This window comes from Zosterops lateralis, assembly GCF_965231275.1.
Source record: "Zosterops lateralis genome assembly, chromosome: 4".
Taxonomy (NCBI): Eukaryota; Metazoa; Chordata; class Aves; order Passeriformes; family Zosteropidae; genus Zosterops; species Zosterops lateralis.
In genome coordinates this window covers 58,849,617-58,866,708 of record NC_139765.1, presented here as the reverse complement: position 1 = coordinate 58,866,708, position 17,092 = coordinate 58,849,617, and the positions used below count along the sequence as shown (strand labels likewise).

General features: G+C 42.9%; 1 protein-coding gene across 2 annotated transcripts in view; it reads right to left on the bottom strand.

Annotated features, from left to right (window-relative positions):
* The window catches only part of CELSR1 (cadherin EGF LAG seven-pass G-type receptor 1), a 162,567-nt gene that overhangs the window by 42,249 nt on the left and 103,226 nt on the right, over positions 1 to 17,092 (bottom strand). For both annotated transcript variants that reach the window (XM_083859672.1, XM_083859671.1), the window contains exons 6-8: positions 5,449 to 5,606; positions 4,381 to 4,544; positions 3,205 to 3,330 (exon numbers count right to left, since the gene is read on the bottom strand). In XM_083859672.1, coding sequence (XP_083715798.1) covers positions 3,205 to 3,330; positions 4,381 to 4,544; positions 5,449 to 5,606 — 448 coding nt within the window. The remainder of the gene's footprint in view (positions 1 to 3,204; positions 3,331 to 4,380; positions 4,545 to 5,448; positions 5,607 to 17,092) is intronic.

Genomic DNA, 17,092 nt, shown 5'->3' with positions numbered 1-17,092 from the left:
CCACTAGTCAAGCCAAAGGTGTAACTTGACTTGCCCCTCCTTAAGATGTGGTTACCCAACCACCTCACATCAGGCTGAGGGCAAGCAGTCCCAAGGGGCAGCCCTTCTCCCTCCTGCTCCCCTCTGCAGTCATACCACAGATGACATACAGGACAAATGGTGGAACAACTGCAGTATAGCCTGCTCTTGAAAACCAGATGTAAACTTAAAAAAACATAGTCACCAGATACAGATGTCCTTAGGTTGCTTAAAACTTGAATGCAGTGCTTGAGTTCTGGCTGTTTGGGCCAGGGCACAATTGTGGGCCAGGGCACAATTCATCAGCCCACACTGCACCATATCAATGTAAAAGTAACCAGTGTTGAGGAGGATTATTTTCTCTTGCTCCACCTGTGCATAAATCAGCCTTTGCCTTCCTCCTCTACCCTGCTGACCCTCACAATGACCTCAGCTTCCAACTGCTGTTTTTTTGGACTGTTGCTGAGATCTTTGAGCCCATCTGCTTCTGAAGTGCAGAGGCAGGATGCAAACTTGTGGGCTTCCCACCTGCTGGAGGCTGGGAATGCTGTCTGCAAGCATTTTGCCTTTGCTCCTGGGAGAACTGGACTGGCATGGCAATTAGCCACCTTCTTCCTTTTCTCACTGGTGGTGACTTTCTGTACTTGCAAATACCATTCCCTTCCCACACCTTCTCCCAACTTCCCTCCCTTCCCTGGGGCCAGGGTGCACCTTCCCCTGCTGTTAAATAGAAATCCCCATCTGTCAGCCCCCTCTGACCTCCCTCTTTCCCTCAGCCCTTCCTCATGCCTGGGACCAGGAGTGTCCATGGAGGGGCTGGCCACATCCACTGTCTCCAGCTGGGACCTGACCTCCCCTCTCTACGTGCTTCCCAGCACCTCCCTGCCATCGGTGCTGCAGTGATACAAACTAATTAATTGTCTGCCCAGGGTTTGTCACTTGGAAGCACTGACTGTATCTGATCACTCTAAAGAGAGTCCTACATTTAACAGGCCAGCAGGAAGATGTGAGGGCCATTCCCTGTGGAGACAGAGGGCCTGGGGAAACACGCTGCCAACATCCCACTGAATGTCACCTGCAGGGTGCTGGACATGTGGAAGCTTATTTTTAGGTGCAGACCTGCAGTGTTTAGCCCAAGGCTCGTGCAATGTGCAATGACAGTGGTCATCCAAGAGTGAGGATGACACAGCTGCTAGAGCTTCTTCACAGAATTGCAACACCTAATAGTTTCGAAAAATTATATTAAAATAAAGGCGAAACTAATTTTTCCTTAATTTTATTTCCCTTCTATATTTCAGCAGAGGGAGATGGGAACTGCCAGAAGGTGAGTTAACAGGTTCTGGGAGGGGGGTGAAAGTAAAACACCCCATCCTCACTAGTGCAGACCAGATCCCAGAGTTTTTGAAGAGCAAGAAATGAAAAAAAAGGTTAATTGGTAACTTGCCAAAGTCTTTATCCTCTCTTAGCCTGAAGCAGAACCAGCACGACCAAAGGGACTGAAGAAATGCAGTACTCCTACTCAAAAATGCAAATATTCTATCTAAGACTTTTTAAAAAATAGCTGCCTAATTATGGCTCATGCTCTTAGGATCATAGCTGAACATTCAAATAAGCAATTTAAAAGACAGGAGTATAGCATATCTGTGATTCCTCCTGACTTTGGGCTCCTGAAATCCTTGGTCACATTCCATTTCTTTCTTGGCTTGCAATTTTTCCAGGGAAACTGGCCCACATCTATCATCAAAGAACCAAGCAGCCTGCTGCCCTTCAAAGTATCAGAAAAACCCCACAAACTGAGGCATCAGCAAGAACATGGGGGCAGAGACAAAGGGGACAAGCAGGAATGCACAGTGCTGGAGGCAGAGGTGACAGCTGGGATGGGCAGGAGGCAGTGCTGCTGCAACTGACATCATCTCTATCACCTGAATTTGAAATGAGTTTCCAGGGACAGCTACAGGGCAGCTCTTAGATGATTTTCTAAATCCCAAACTTTGTGGATTGGTCTTGAGTTTGGGATAAGAAAATAGTAAATAAAACAAACATTTGATCAAATTCTGAATTTCCTTCTGAAAAACAGAGGGAAGGATAGTATTTGCACGTGATAGCAGTATTCCTTATTTACACCTGTACAGTACACACCATAGCTGGGCCCTGGCACTCCTCTCAGGATACATCAGAGTGGGTTTGTAGCACAGAGAACAGCCAATCATGAAGAGAGCATAAGAAGTTCACCAACGTATTTGACGTGAGACACATGGAAAAATTGGATCTTCATACAAACCTGGGAAGCTCAAAATATTTGAGGAGCTGCTACAGAAAGCAGGTACCAGACTAGGGGCAATAATAGCAGCTCCGTGTGTGTGAGGTGGAGCATAGGAAGAGGTCTCCATCATTCCTTTTCCCTGTTCTTCACTCTGCAAACCTTTATCTCCAAGACAGAAACTCAACCATGTGTCCTCTCCTCTTAAGTTAATATTGCTGCTTCTTAGGAAAGGAAAGAGAAATTGCCACTACCTAGACTTGGCCTAGTAGGAGCACATCTTCTTTGCTGGGAGCATCCAGGAAGACTCCAAAGGAGCAGCCACCTTACAGCATCAACCTCATGGGACTCCTCACACAGGCAACTTCTCACTTCTAGGGAAAAAACTGACTGCAAGTTCTTCACACCCTATAAAACTCACCTGCTGCTCCTTCCTTATCCTTTACTAATGAGGTTTTACACATATATGCACATTGTGTTCAATCAAAGAGAAATCCAGTAAAACTGAAAGTGCTCTTACTTAGCACAGAATGCCTTCTTGCCAAAAAAGTGGTGATTAAAACAGCACATTCATCCCCAGTTTGAGTCAAAGCCCAGTAAAGTCAGCAGGATTCTTTCCACTGATTTAAAGGGGCTTAGGATCAGACATTTTTTACTATAAACAAATTACTAAATACAGCCAAGTTCTTTGGAACTGCTTTGCTTATGTAAGTAAATCAATGAAAGCTGCTCTTATTCACGACAATATGTCATCTACTATATAGGGGATGTCTAAAATTATTTCAAATAGATAATGGGTGACAGTCTCAACTGCAATCTTCTGTTACCCTTAAGCATCCCAGCTGGACATACATGCCATGAGATGGCAATGACAGGCAATGGAGTGTGCACACATGGCAATGCACAGAGAGCTCTCTGCAGCCTACCTTGCTCACAGTTTTTCCCTCCGTAGCGCACGGGGCACTCACAGATGTACGTGTTCCACTTGTTGATGCACGTGCCTCCATTCTGGCACCAGTTGGTTTCACAATAGTTCCTCTGCGCTGCACAGCCTGGAATTCAGGACACGAGACATGAAATTTGGGACATGGGACAAACCATTACTTTGTATGGTTTTAATAAGAAAGAGGCTTCGAATTACTGTATTTGAGTTTTTATGTAAAAAAGAAGTCATGACTATTATAGGTTTGGGTTTTTTGGCTTTTTTTAAGAATATTTTCGAAGTCAGTGAAGCAAAATGTGGATGGCAAAAGTTTATGTAAGCTGATCATGTGTCAAATGCATAAAGACAAGTCTGTCTATCAATGGCATATGCTATGACTCCCTCCTTAATCCACAATTAATGCAACATACTTTAGAACTGCAATTTAGCTCTTACACAGACTTTCAGCAGCATGGACAGAAGGGACTTTCCATTTTTGTGTGTAAGTGCCAGTTTTAGGATGATGAGAACATTCTGTATACCTAATCACCAGAACTAATCCTGATCAGGGATCCAAGGACTGGAAATCAAATCAGAACCTCCAATAGGCTGCTCCATGAAGCAGGTTTCACATTTGGGGGACTGCAGAATTGTATTTACAGAACAAACACAATTTATTAAAAAGTCATTGTAAATGCTGTCTTTTTCATGAACTAATCCCACTGGCTTTCAGAGCAAAATGACATTTAATAGGTAGTTAAAAAATAGAAGATGAAAAGTTAATTTAGGAGTAAATTCCTGGCTGAAACTTCCAGCAACGCAGAAAGTCTAAACAAGCCGAGTCCTTTCCCATGTACTGCTGAATCCTGGAAGTGTGCCCTGTGCCACGGGCTATTGTATGCCTCCCTGGCACAGGTGTGGACTGCACCTTGCTCAAACAAATGAGGTCTGGCCAGAGACACAGTGGCAGCACAATGCCATACAACGCCTGAAGTCCCTGTGCCATAGCTGCTTTGCCCTCAACAGTGCTAACAGGGGGACAGGGGTCATTTCAGAACCCTGTGTCCCTTTCCTGGAACTCCTCTCAGTGCCAGCCTCCTAGACACCCTAAGCTGTGCCACATGCACAGCTGTGGCAGAACCTTTCTGGTGGTGGCCTTTGAGGCACTGGCTGCCCATACCTGGCATGGTGCCATTGTTGGCAATGAAACCAGCCATGTCGATGGGCTTGCTGTCGATGGAGAGGTTCCTCATGCAGCCGATGAACTGCCTGTTGTGCACTGGGAAATCCTCAGGCAAGTTTGGGACACCACCAAGGAGGAGAGGGCCAGTTAGGTCCAAAGATCTGAAGAAATAAAGAAATGCTCATAATTTCTTGCAAAGAGTTTGTGTTGTTCTTTATCTTACTGCTTCCACAAGCATGTTTAAGCTGTACTTCCCTCTGCTACCTGAGCATTTCCAGAGCTTGTAATCAAAGACTGTCCAGTAACACTCACTTTTAACTTAGGAGCTGTCATGTGCATATAGAATCCAGTGACCTCTCCCTAACAGTTGCTGGTATGCAGAAGAAAATGAAAATTAGAGAAAAATGTGTAGCCACAAGACACTTGTTTCTGACCCCAATCATGCAGGGACTGGCTGATGCTGCTCAGCACAAGGTTGAGAAGCAGCACATTTTTATATAATTATTTAATTATTATATAGTGCCAACCCCTTTAAAATCCTCTGAAGATCTTAGCCTTAATGACATTTAGTGGATGTAGGTTCCACTAAACGACTCCACATTGTGTGAAAAGTGTTATCATCTGGTCATTTGGATTAGCCCCAGTTTTTATAGTGTGCCCCTCTCTTGGGACATTAGAGCACCATGTGTGTCTCAGTGGTCTCTCTGCTATCGCTCATTACTTTATATCCTCCTATGTTGCTTGCTGTTCACCTCTTCTTTAAACTCAAAAGTACTATTTTTTTTTTTCTTTCTTCACAGGAAACCTTTTCTCATATCCAATGATTTTCAATGGTTTTTTGTTTATATCCTTTATTTCTCCCTTCTTTTAAGATAGGACTCTTAACTTAAATGATGGAAGTAATTCCCTATCCCAAATTAAACTTCGTTACTCTTTCTTGTTATGTCATAGCTGTTTTTTCAATTTACTGGTTAATCACTTAGTGCTCAGTGGTTAATTGCATACTGTTGACTCTCCACTGGAAAAAGAGAATGAATGGAAGACACAAATATAGCGAATTCTTACTTTTTTGAGCCAGTCTGAGTCCCCTGGGCAGCACAGGTGTAGTTTCCAATGAGGCTCCCGAAGCGCACGGCCACTGCTGTGTCACAGTCATCCACAGTCACCACAGCCACCTTCTCTCCAGAGGGCCCATGGGGAATCCCTAATCGGCCAATGTTTGGCTTCAAAAAGTAAATGGCACACGTCATATACCCATTATATATGTGCATACACACAACATTTAAATGCTGGTTCAGTCAGCTCAACAACATACTTATTACTACCCCCAAAGAGGACAAAAATAGAAGATGCAAATATAACAGCAGAAGTTAGGTTGCTCTACAACATTTAGGCAACGAAAAACCCTGACAGATGACTTCAGTGAGAGTCCACACATGCCCAGTATGATACACAGGGTGGTCAGAAGTGGCTTTGGTCTTTTCCACAGCTGAACCACTTTGGCCCAAATCACATCAAACAGATGTTTTCTCATTTTTGCATAGTAAAGTCTAACAAATTATGCTCATTTTGCATCTTTTCACTTCAAGGGAATGAAAACCCCAAAACAATGTATTATTACAACTGAGGCTTAAATTAAAGGCTTAAATCACATTTTCTCTGATGGGCATACTCTGTCAAGGCTACCAGAAACTGACTTCAGGCCTCTATAAAAGTCATAGTGAGGGGTTGTCTGATGATTGAGAAGGAACTTAGATGAAACCTGCTTGTTCCAGCTACAAGATGGAGTGCATGAAAAACCATTGCCCATTGCTGGGTCAGCCGAGAAGCCCCCAGTTTCTAGTTACAGGAGAATAGAGACCAATGACCAGTGGAGCTGGACAACAAGAATAATGGATTGCTCTGGTGCAGGCATACAGACTGACACTGCAAGTGCAGCATGGAAGATGGAAAGAAAGTGTATTTTAGAGCAGCAATAAAGGCCCTGGCTTCTCCTCACCTCTGCTACTCCCAGGCAGTAGGAAACTCCTGCTTGCCCAGTCACAATGTGCCCTGGTGAACATGAGCCACAAAACTAGAATTATCACACTCAGCTTCACACTTCCACTGTTACTGGCTCACTCTGCCAATCACCTGTTGTCAGTTATTGTTCTCCCCACTTCAGCACCTACTGAGTGGGGAAATTCAGTGATCACAACAGACAGGCTCTCCTATGGGGCCACCAGGAATTCAACACCAGCCATCAAACTTCTGTGCTTCCACCACAAACAGATCCTTCATCTTCACTAATTTTGTCACTGTTGAGATGTATCCCAGAGTGACTGACAGAAGATGATGTTTTCTGTGCAGAAACTCAAGAGACAGATTTGTCCAGTGGAGAAGTACATTGCGACTGTTAAAAAAGGGTGCATGTATAAACAGCAGCATAGCAGCCTCAGTGAAGAACTAGCAAATCCTGTAAGAAAACTGTTTCCATGTTTGGTGTTCATATAGAGCTGAGGGGTCCTCATCTACCACTGGTGCAAGATCTCTGAGGACACTGTGGGTACAAGAGAAGCACTGAGATGAACCCTACTGACTTTGCAAAGGGACGCTCCACAGGAATGGAGTCAGCAGGATCTGACCACATACACTGTAAGTCAAAACATATTTATTGGATGTGTTTATCAACAATAGCTGTATCCATATGAAAGTGAAGATGGCTGGGCATCTGTAGCTTGTTGTACACTTGCTTTAAAACACGTTCTGCTTGACTGCGTTCTGAAATTCCTTATTTGAACAGCAAACAAGGAAGCAGTAAGAGGATAAATTACTTCTTTCTGTTTCACTTACATACACATAAATTTGTTAAAATACTTCCAGCCACTTTCATCATCTGTATAGAGACAGATTTATTTTTAAGGGTAATTATCCCCATGTATAAAAAACATTTTTAAAATATGTTTCCTGGTGTCAATTCCAGTTGGAAAGTATTTTCCATTTCCTCTACCAAGAACTAATGTGATCACATAGTTTGGCAGTTATTCAGTATAAGGTTTTGACCTCTCTTTAGTGATTTTATTAAGGCAGATTTTATTTTTTCCGATACTCCCTGGACTTTGCCACTGCCTAGCTTGGAAAGACAGGAAACATACGTATTTGAAGTGCTGAAAATGTTATTGTATGCACTGATGGCAATGTTAGTGAGCAGCTTTTCAAAGTATATGAAAAAAAAACATGGAAAATGAACCAACGGCAGACCTTCCCTTCCAAAATTAAAATGTTTGCATTCTGGGTGCTACTTCTATTCATTTGGGGGAGTGATTCGATTAACATTTATGTTCTTGTGCTTCACTGAAATAATCCATTGTTTCTTACATGGGAGCCTTGACAAAGGCAGGGTATTTATTCCCTCAGCAGGGGGGATCTGCCCAATGTTAATCATGACTGCAACCTGATGAGACTCAGCACTTCGCAGCTGCTCCTTCACAGTCACTAGCTGCAGTAGCAAATTGATTTTTTTCTACTTTTATTTAACATAGACACTGAAAAGTGTTTCTCTAGATGTTGACTGTTCATTGCAGTACAGATCTCTGGCATCTCTTTGGCTCTGATGGCCACACAGAACCATGAACAAAGGGAATATTCCAGTGAATGAAATCAACTGGCAGTTCAAACCATACTTATTTCAAACGCAAGGTAATTTTCTGACCATATTAAAAGGCTCATTTGACAGAACTTGACAGGCCTTTCCCAAAAAGCAATAATATGTTACTGGGAAAAGAAAGAGAGATTTTCTGACTGATTTAACAAAGTACAAACACAAAATATTTGACAAGTACCACACAATACTCATCTTCTCAACAGCTAACATACAGAATACTCTATAATTGATATAATGGGAAATAAATAAAATACTTTATCAGCAAAAACCCAAGTTAGGAGCTCCTTCAGCAATGAATCATGGAACAGATTTTATTCATTAAATACTTAGATTATTGTTAAATATAGGTTACTGGTGATGCAAAGGATATTTCAAGTATCATTAAAAAATCACTTTGAATAGTTGCATGCAAGAAAGAGAATTAATCCCACAACATGAAACATGGGATCTGATGACAACAATTCCTATTGCAGACTCTGAGCACTAAATGATGAAAAATAATAAAGCAACCCTACTAATTAACTACAGAACAATGAGGAACCATGGTGAGATTAAAAGGTTAAAAAGGGAATACAACACTGGGCTGCTGCACAGATGCATATGAGGAAAGTTTCATGACACTGAACAGGATAGAATGCTTGGGCAGTTTTGTTTTCATTTACTAAAAATACTTTCCAATTACAGCAGGTGCACAGAACAGCAGCCAGAGCAGTGCCAAGTTTACCCTATCAAACAGGCAAAATGGACTTGGCATGTTTAGCCTAGCAAAGTAAAGCCTGGAGGAGAGTTTTGGAAATAAGAGGCTGTCACTGCAACGGACACAGTACAAGAATAAAGGGGTATAAGATGCCCATGAGTAATGTAGGCTGGTAATCACCAGTCATCTCAGCCATAGGAGAGATCATCTTTAGGAAAGTAGCAAGGGTGAAAAAACACTTTATTTGTTTATGATTATAGAAGCTGGTGTTAGCAGAGGACCGGCCTATGTTTGAAAAAAAATAAGTAAGAGTAAGTAGTACTTGGAAAATGCACCAGAAAGCAAATTGTCAACACTAAATGACAGCACACACATTCACATTTCAGGCATGATCTTCACCTCAATGAAATCCTACTGGAGCAAGACTGATCCCTAACAGTAGGAACAGCTAACACTAACCAGCATTAATTCACACTATTATTTTCTGGAAATATGTTCAAGGAGTTAAAAGCCAGACTTTCATCTGGGTACTTAGCAGTCCTTTCTGCCTGTCAGACCCATCTCCTGAAACACATGCTACCCGAAAGGCAAGTTTCATTAGCTGTGCCAATTCTGCACTCATGAGTAAATGTGCAGTGTGGTGTACAGGAATTTACCAGCATGACCCCCATTAATAGTAATGCAAGTCATGTAACTGAGTTCCTGCTCATGAAGCCGAAAATTTACCTTTCGTTGCCTAACCCTAAAGGCTGCCTTCTCAGTTAGTGCTTCTCCAGAAAGAAGCTGGGATTCAAATTTCAAAGACCACATGCTGTAACACTGTGTAGCAAGAAGAGGTACCAAAAAGTGCCAGAGAGAAAACCTGGTCTCCCTTAAACAAACTATGAAAGAAGTGGATTATTCTGGGACTCAGATGAAAGGAAAAAAAAGCAGCACCGAGCATTGTGGTGTTTTATCACCACCACATGATGATTCTTCAAATATTCTCTGCATCCCATAGTGAAATTAATTTTGTTATACTGATTTTATGTTTTTATGTTATAGTCACATATAGAGTTGCTTGGAGAAGAGAAAGAAACAGTCCTGTCTCAGGATCCACATGTGACAGCATAAGTCCTCTACCTTTTTCTCTATCTGTAAAGCAAGATGAACCATATTTATGTTCCTCAAATAATGGCAATTAGTACCTGAAACTGTAAACAATGTAATGAAACTTTGCCTCACTGAGCTTTCATGAAGATCAGTGGTTCTGATCTATGAGTGACAATCTCCCATCTCATGTCTAACACATTACATTCACCCCTGCCCAGGGAGAGTCACAGGCAAAATGTGACTACAGGAATGACAGCCTCCTAGTCTTTTGAAAATTGCAGCTCCATTTCTGACCATAGCAGAGCTAACAGTGAGACTCATCTACTGTCCTCAGCAGTGACCTGGAGGAGTGACCTTCTTGAGCTGCAATGGGGTATGGATTTCCCTTTGGCCACCTGTAGTGACTTCTTCAGGTTGCAGTAAGAGAACACCACTGTGCAGGTATTTGACTAACAATGCCAAATCTGATTTTTGTGAAACTCAGTTACAGACCAATGTTTGGACTTCTCCCTATAAATTCAACAGCAAAAAAGACATGTAGCTTCTCCCAGGTGAAAAACTCTGAGCAGCTTAATCTGTGAACTTGTGCTTTGTAAGCGGAGACCAGACAGAGGAGAGAAAGTCATCAAAACACATCTGTTTATAGTTTGCAAATCTACTGCACAAATCCACTCTGATTCCACTTAGAACATCAGACGTGGATATTCTCATGTATCTCAGTTTCATTTGGATTCTCTATTATGTTTAAGTAAATATTTAAACTCTGAGAGCCCACACAGTTACTTATTAAAGACACAGCTGGTGTAACGATGCACAGTGAATGGAAAAGACATACAGATCAACAGACAATGGGAGCCCTTGTCCTAAACACTTAACCCTTGGATTTTAGATCATATTCCTACTGTTTCCACGTCAGGATGCAAAATTGTTGGAGAGCTTTAAGCAAGTAGTCCAATCTTTGGCAGACTTGTTTTAAATTAAACCAGACTAGATAGTGTCTGTACATGTAATAGTAATACTGCAAAGTCCGAATGTTTGCTTAGTAAATCAGCAGCAGTGGTGACACTCAGATTCCCGAATCTCACCCTTTTATTAGATAATCTGCAAGATAATAGCCTGTTCCAGAGGTCTCACAAACATTTCCTCCACCAGAAAACTTTTTTCTAACTTCCATGCCTAGATAAAAACGTGCCACTTGACTTTTCTCACAGATAGGCAGAGGGAGAGTGGTTTTGATCAGCCATCAGAGAGTGTTCCAACATAACAGGGATATTCCCTGGGCTCAGCCTGAAAGCTGTGCTCTCCAGCCCAGACCTTGGCCAGGAGGTTTTCCGCCTGCTTTTAGCCACCTCATTGAGTCTTTTGAAGGAGCTGAGGAGATGATTCAGCAGCAGACTGTAAGTATGGCCAAGAGTTAGAAAATGCAAACCAGTATTGCTTGCAGAGGAGACACAACCTACGTTGTCACACTTGGCACCAGGAGGAGACCTATTTTCTTGGGGGTCAGATGTTGCATATTGTGAATTCTGCATTTGCTCAGCTCACTGTACACATTTAAAATATATTTATTTTAGAAAGTCAATCTTTTAGCAAAATGTTTTGCATGGCATAGCTTAATGTTCAGAGCTTGGCTTGTTTGTCTTTTTAATAAGTGCAAATGTGTAAGAAAAAAAGCCATGCTGAAGTCAGTGCCAGCCTTTCAGTGACTCCAAGAGTCTGCTTACCAGACAGTAAGTTACCCTTCTGTTTTTGTTAATTAGTAGCTAATGATTTATTGGCTGTTTGGAGTGGTTAAAGGTTAAAAAGAATCTGTTTCCTACTTATTTTTTTTAACACTCTCCTCTTCATTGTTAACGTGCTGGTTCAGACCCCACCACCCCCAAAAGTGCTGGGTGGAAAACGCCTTATACTCATACCTTTTTGGGGCTTTTTTAAAGCTTCCAGCTACAGTAACAATGGGGAAAAGTGGAGCAGCTGTGGCTGGTCCTGCTGGAGGCTGCTCTGTCCCCCTGCCCGGCTCCCCGAGGCTCATTAGGCCGCCCGGCGCTTCGTTAACCCGCCGGCCCCGGGAGGGAAGGGAAGGGAGGGACCCCCGCCATTCCCAGGCCGGGCTGTGATGCTCCAGTGGGCAAAAACCTCATTAAGGGCCCATGGCAGCGCCGCTCTCCCCGGACAAGCCGCCGGAGCCCAGCCCCCCTGCCGGCAAGGAAAATAAATAAATAAACAGGAAAAAATAAACAGGGGAGGCACATTGCTTACAGTCCTGGGAGGAGAGACTGGGAAATGCCAGAGGAGCTTAGCATGGGCTTGCAGACCGCTGATCAATCAGGAAACTCCAAATTAGGCCAGATTACAGAAACCACTAAAGTTAATCTTTGTTTTCTAGAGTTTCCTCTTACAGATTTCCAGAGCACCTTTAAAATAGGCGGTGCGAAGAACAGATCCTGATTAGTCACCAGGGAAAGGCAGGACAAGTCATTTCACATAACCCCCTTATGCCTTTGATGTATGTATCCCCTTTATTCACTGAATATTTTAATGGCATTCATTTCTTTATACAAATTTGGCTCAAGTCTGTGCAGAAACACGAGAGGCTGTGACAGTGAAAAGGAAAACCAAAGAGCTTCCCATCAGTGAGTAAAAAATGCAAATCCTGAAAAGCCACCAGACCAGTTCCTTTTCCTAGAGAAACGCCCTGCAACACCAATCATCAGGATCTGGGCTGGCCCACAAAGTCGAGCAAGTTTTACTGGCCAGATTCGTTATCTCTTTTAGGGCTGTATCCAGAGGCTAAACTTTGATATTCAAAGCAGGAGGCTTTCAGCACAGCTATGAGACCTGGCACTAATGAATGGCACTGCCAGAATGGCTGCTGCTCTTCCAGTGCTGGGGCAGAGATGAGAGGCAGCCCCTCCTGTCACAACATGTGGCAAAGGCACAGGAGGGCTGTGAAAAGCAGTGGTTACACAGGCATGGCATCCAGATATGCTCCTTGCCTCTACAGCATGACCAGTATCTTCACAAATATCATCCAGCTATTGCAAAGGGTATATTCTTAGTTTTGACTAATTTTGGCAAGGGCTGCTGCAGTGCTGATGGGAAGATGAGTTTTCCCTGTCTGCAAATGGAAATTTTATCCTCAAATGTGTCTTCTCAGATGCTTCTCAGCTCTTTGATGCTGAATCAATGACACAGCAAGACAGACCTGTTTTGGCTGTCAAGGGACCATCCTCTCCTCAAGACAGCATTCAGTTTTCCATGTGGGAGACAGCACTCACCACAGAGCTCTGCTGCTGCGGGTGCCCTTGTCCTTCCTCTGCAGCCCTCTCCTCGCTGTGATCTCCCCCTGTGGCTGGTGTCCCTTCTCCCTGACCTCTCTTGCCCTCTGAACCCGTTTTCTGCCTATTTTGCTGTTTCCAAGGATGTTCTCCAGCCCCCTTGGAGAACTGGGAAAGAAGAACACATCCATTGACACTGGGAGAGCCCCCTTGTTCTCCTTCCCCTGCTGTCCTCTCCCAGTTCAGCAAATCCTTCTCTCTTTGCCATTTGTCCCTATCTACCTGCCAAAGAACCATTCTCAAATATTTTTGGCTTTATTTAAATCTTGTAAATTCTACGACATATTTTTGCATCCAGGATGTCAATGTTGCTTCTCTCAAAGTCCGAGAAATACCTGTGACACATATCCACAGCAACTAACTCCTTCCTGGACAAATCCCTGTCAAGCCAAGCAAACTGCTGCTTAGTGTGGGTAATGGAGTCACATTTCAGCCTATAAAATCCAGGAATCCCACACTTCTCTGGGCTCCCTCCCTGCCCCCAAGGCTGGATCTGTGTGAGGGTCTCCTGGCACACAGAGATTTCTGCAAGGCCAGGTAACTGCCAAGTGCTGCTTCCTCTCACTACACAGACAGATACAAAATACCTGAAAAGTTACTGCAAGTCAATGAGCTACTGTAATTTACTACACGATTTAATGGAGATAACAGTGCACTTCAAAGAACTCACACCAAATTCCTGAGGTGCCATTCCAATGAAAGCCAGCAGAGTGCTGGTTTTGAGCAAGGCCTTGCCAGGCTGGGCTGCACAGCACAACCTTCAAGCGCTGTCCTCAGGGCCTTAGGGTGAGTCAAGGACCATTCAGATTGTGCCTCAGAGTCTCATGGAGGTCCCTTACATCTCCTTAGCCTTCAGGAGGAGCCAAAAATCACCATTTTGGGAAGTGCCACTAAATGTCTTTGGATTTTTGCAGTGCAGAGGTGTCAAGTGGCTTGAGCAAACTGGGCTCAAAGAGCATTGCTGGGTGTCAGGTTCCCCAGGATGACCTGAGAGCCCCACAACAGGAGGAAAAGCCACACAGCTGACACCCACTTCAGGTGTGGGGTGCACACCCTAGATGGGTGCACAAGTTAAGCCTTTAAAACCTAGGTGATGTGAGAAGAGCAAGAACTGAACAGCCTTGCCAAGGATGAGGCTTCCATAGGAGGAGGGACTCAGGCTGGTTTTGCCAAGACACGGTCCCTTACTGTGTCCCTCGTGTAGTAAATTACAGTACCACACTGATTTGTGGGATTTTTTCTGAAAAGTTACTGTTTGTGTTTGCATAAAAATCACCACCACAACAACTAGTGTTTTCAGGTGATGTTTGCAAACTCTGTGAGAGCAACAGGTCCAAAAGCAGGCAGGGGAGAGAACAAGCCAGGCACTGGGTACTTTCCCTCCCTTCCCTGGTCGCCGGAGAGATTTCTCAAAGCTGTCACTGAGAGCTGAGCTACTCAGTGCTGGGGAGCGGGTCACACTTTACATCTCAATGACCTCCGAATGACTTTCACTGCTTTACACTTTAATTTCCCGAGACACAGATTTATAGGTGAGTTATTTGTTATTTTGTGTCAAGACAATGGAATGTCGCTCCACAGCCAAATCCTGATTTCCTTTCCCAGATATCAATCACTTCACACTTACCCTCTACCAGAAAAAAAAAAGGCAAACAAAACACCAACAAAAACAATTACTAATTGAAATCCACATGAATAAATATCGGTGGAATTGCAGGGAGGGGCTTTTAAAGTCCAGGCTCACATATCTTTGTTCCACAAGGGCAGATCAGCTGCCCACCCCCCACCCCTTTACACCCACTAACACCTGCAGGGGCTCCACAACCAGCCAGAGCAAGAAAAAGTAAATATTAGCCAGGCAGCCCTCCAGTGCTTTTCAGGAGATGTTAGGAATGTAAATGGTTGCCATAGGCCAGACCAAAGTCCCACTAAGGGAGTGGTAGATGCTGTGGAAGTGTTCAAGAACAGGGCAATTGTACAGCAACATTTCTGTTCTCTCTAAGCTTTCCACCTGCAATACTACAGCAGGCTGGAACTCCAGACAGGTTTTCACAGGATTCTGTTGTGTTTTTTGAATTGATGGGACTCATGTTCTCATCTAATCAGTCTTATGCTTTATACAACTGCAGAACATAACCCAGTGAGTCCTGCTCAACAAGACCACTTGCACCCAAGCAAAAATGTTCCTTTAGAAAGGGAAATACTGACTTGATTTAAAGATTTCAAGGGACAGTAAGAACATCAGAATGGTGGGTAGATATATTAACTCTAATCAGAATCTGTCAAGATTCAGTTTCTATATAGCAAATCTATGGTCTTACCTAGAGGAGGACTTTCATTGATGATCCTCTGGATTTGGGTGGAAGAGGATGAATTTGACATCAGCAAGGATGTGAGTGTCTGAATCACGAGCCATAAAGCCAGGAAATGACTCATAAACGGAACTACTTTTTCTGAGATTACCTTTTCTCATGGCGTTTTAAAAATTGACTTCTGAGCATGTGGGAAATGACATCTTTTGCATTCAGACATGAAGAACATATTTTATGTGTTTGACTAGAACAACATTCCTAACTTTAAATGTAAAATGCAGAATGCATTCAGTAATGAAAAATCTAATTTCTTTCCTTCCTTTTGCTGCTTGTAATTTTAATTGCTAGGTTTTTTTTAAATGGCCATACCCAGTAGCACCAAAAATACATAGTACAGATAAGTAATACAAATGCATAGCTACAAATTCCTCATACTCTCATATTGTACATGAGAGCAGCACTACCTACCACATCTTTCACCAGTATACAAGCCTACCCACCAAAAAGCACAATAATTTGCTGATACAGTAACTTCTGTTTGTAAGAAGATTGTGAAAAAACTGTCATAACCTGCTTCTGGCTAACCACCTTGGTATTCCAGTCAAATTTCCTTACTCTCTTGAGCTGAGAAATAAATTAAACTTGAATGTCTCTCAGGATGCTGCTTAAAACTTTGGTTGTGGCTAGGAAAGAAAGTGACTTTTACATCAGAAATGCTTTTTTTCTTGTAAAGCTGAAGAAACCCTGTTAACTTAACCTGTGAAGAACAGGCCCTCCAGTTACATGGGTAAGTACAGCTAAGTCCTCAAAGACTTGAGCTAAAGAATTGACTGTGGTTATGCTCCCTGTGGTTTTGTGTCCTGCAAGCTTCCCTGTGCATAAGCCATGGCAGAACTTTTGATCCCATGAAAATGCCGTAGAAGGAAAGGCATCCAGCACAAATTGATGATCTGGTGAGGTGTACCATCTATGCTCTGCTGGAAGTTAGCACCCTCCACCACCTTCTCCTTGCTGTAACACCACTGACCTCCAGACCCTGCTCTACCTTCTGCTATTAAACAATTCACAATAAGATGGGCGATAAGGAAATGATAAAATTGGAAGAAATATAGTTAAATCTTATGTAAGAATACATGGTTTCTTTTAAGAGGAAGCATTACATTGTCATGCACTTTCTGCCTTGCACACTTAAAAGAGCCTTTAAAAGATATATTCGCATTTCTTAGAAATAGTATGAATTTAGGTTTTGAAATGCCACAAAATTATATTTCTTTCTGGAAAAATATGCCCAGAGAAGTAGGTTGCTCCTAATTGAATAACATTTTCAGTATTTCAGTACCTCCCCACCTCCACAGTTTGCTTGACATGGCAATTACTGTTCTGCATTTTTCTTTATCAGACAATGCCAAGCAATGCTGGAGCAGGTCTGTGTCAATCACAAATGCTGTAAACACATCAAGTCAATCTGAGCCAGCAAAATCCAAACTCTGGCAATGCCCACATCTGATCAACAGTGGCATTACCATAATCTTCAACAACTGCATTGTTTATTTAGAAAATCTCCCTCAATCCCTTAACAAATTAGTCTGGAAGCCACCACAAGGATTAACTTCAAAAATTCTCCCTC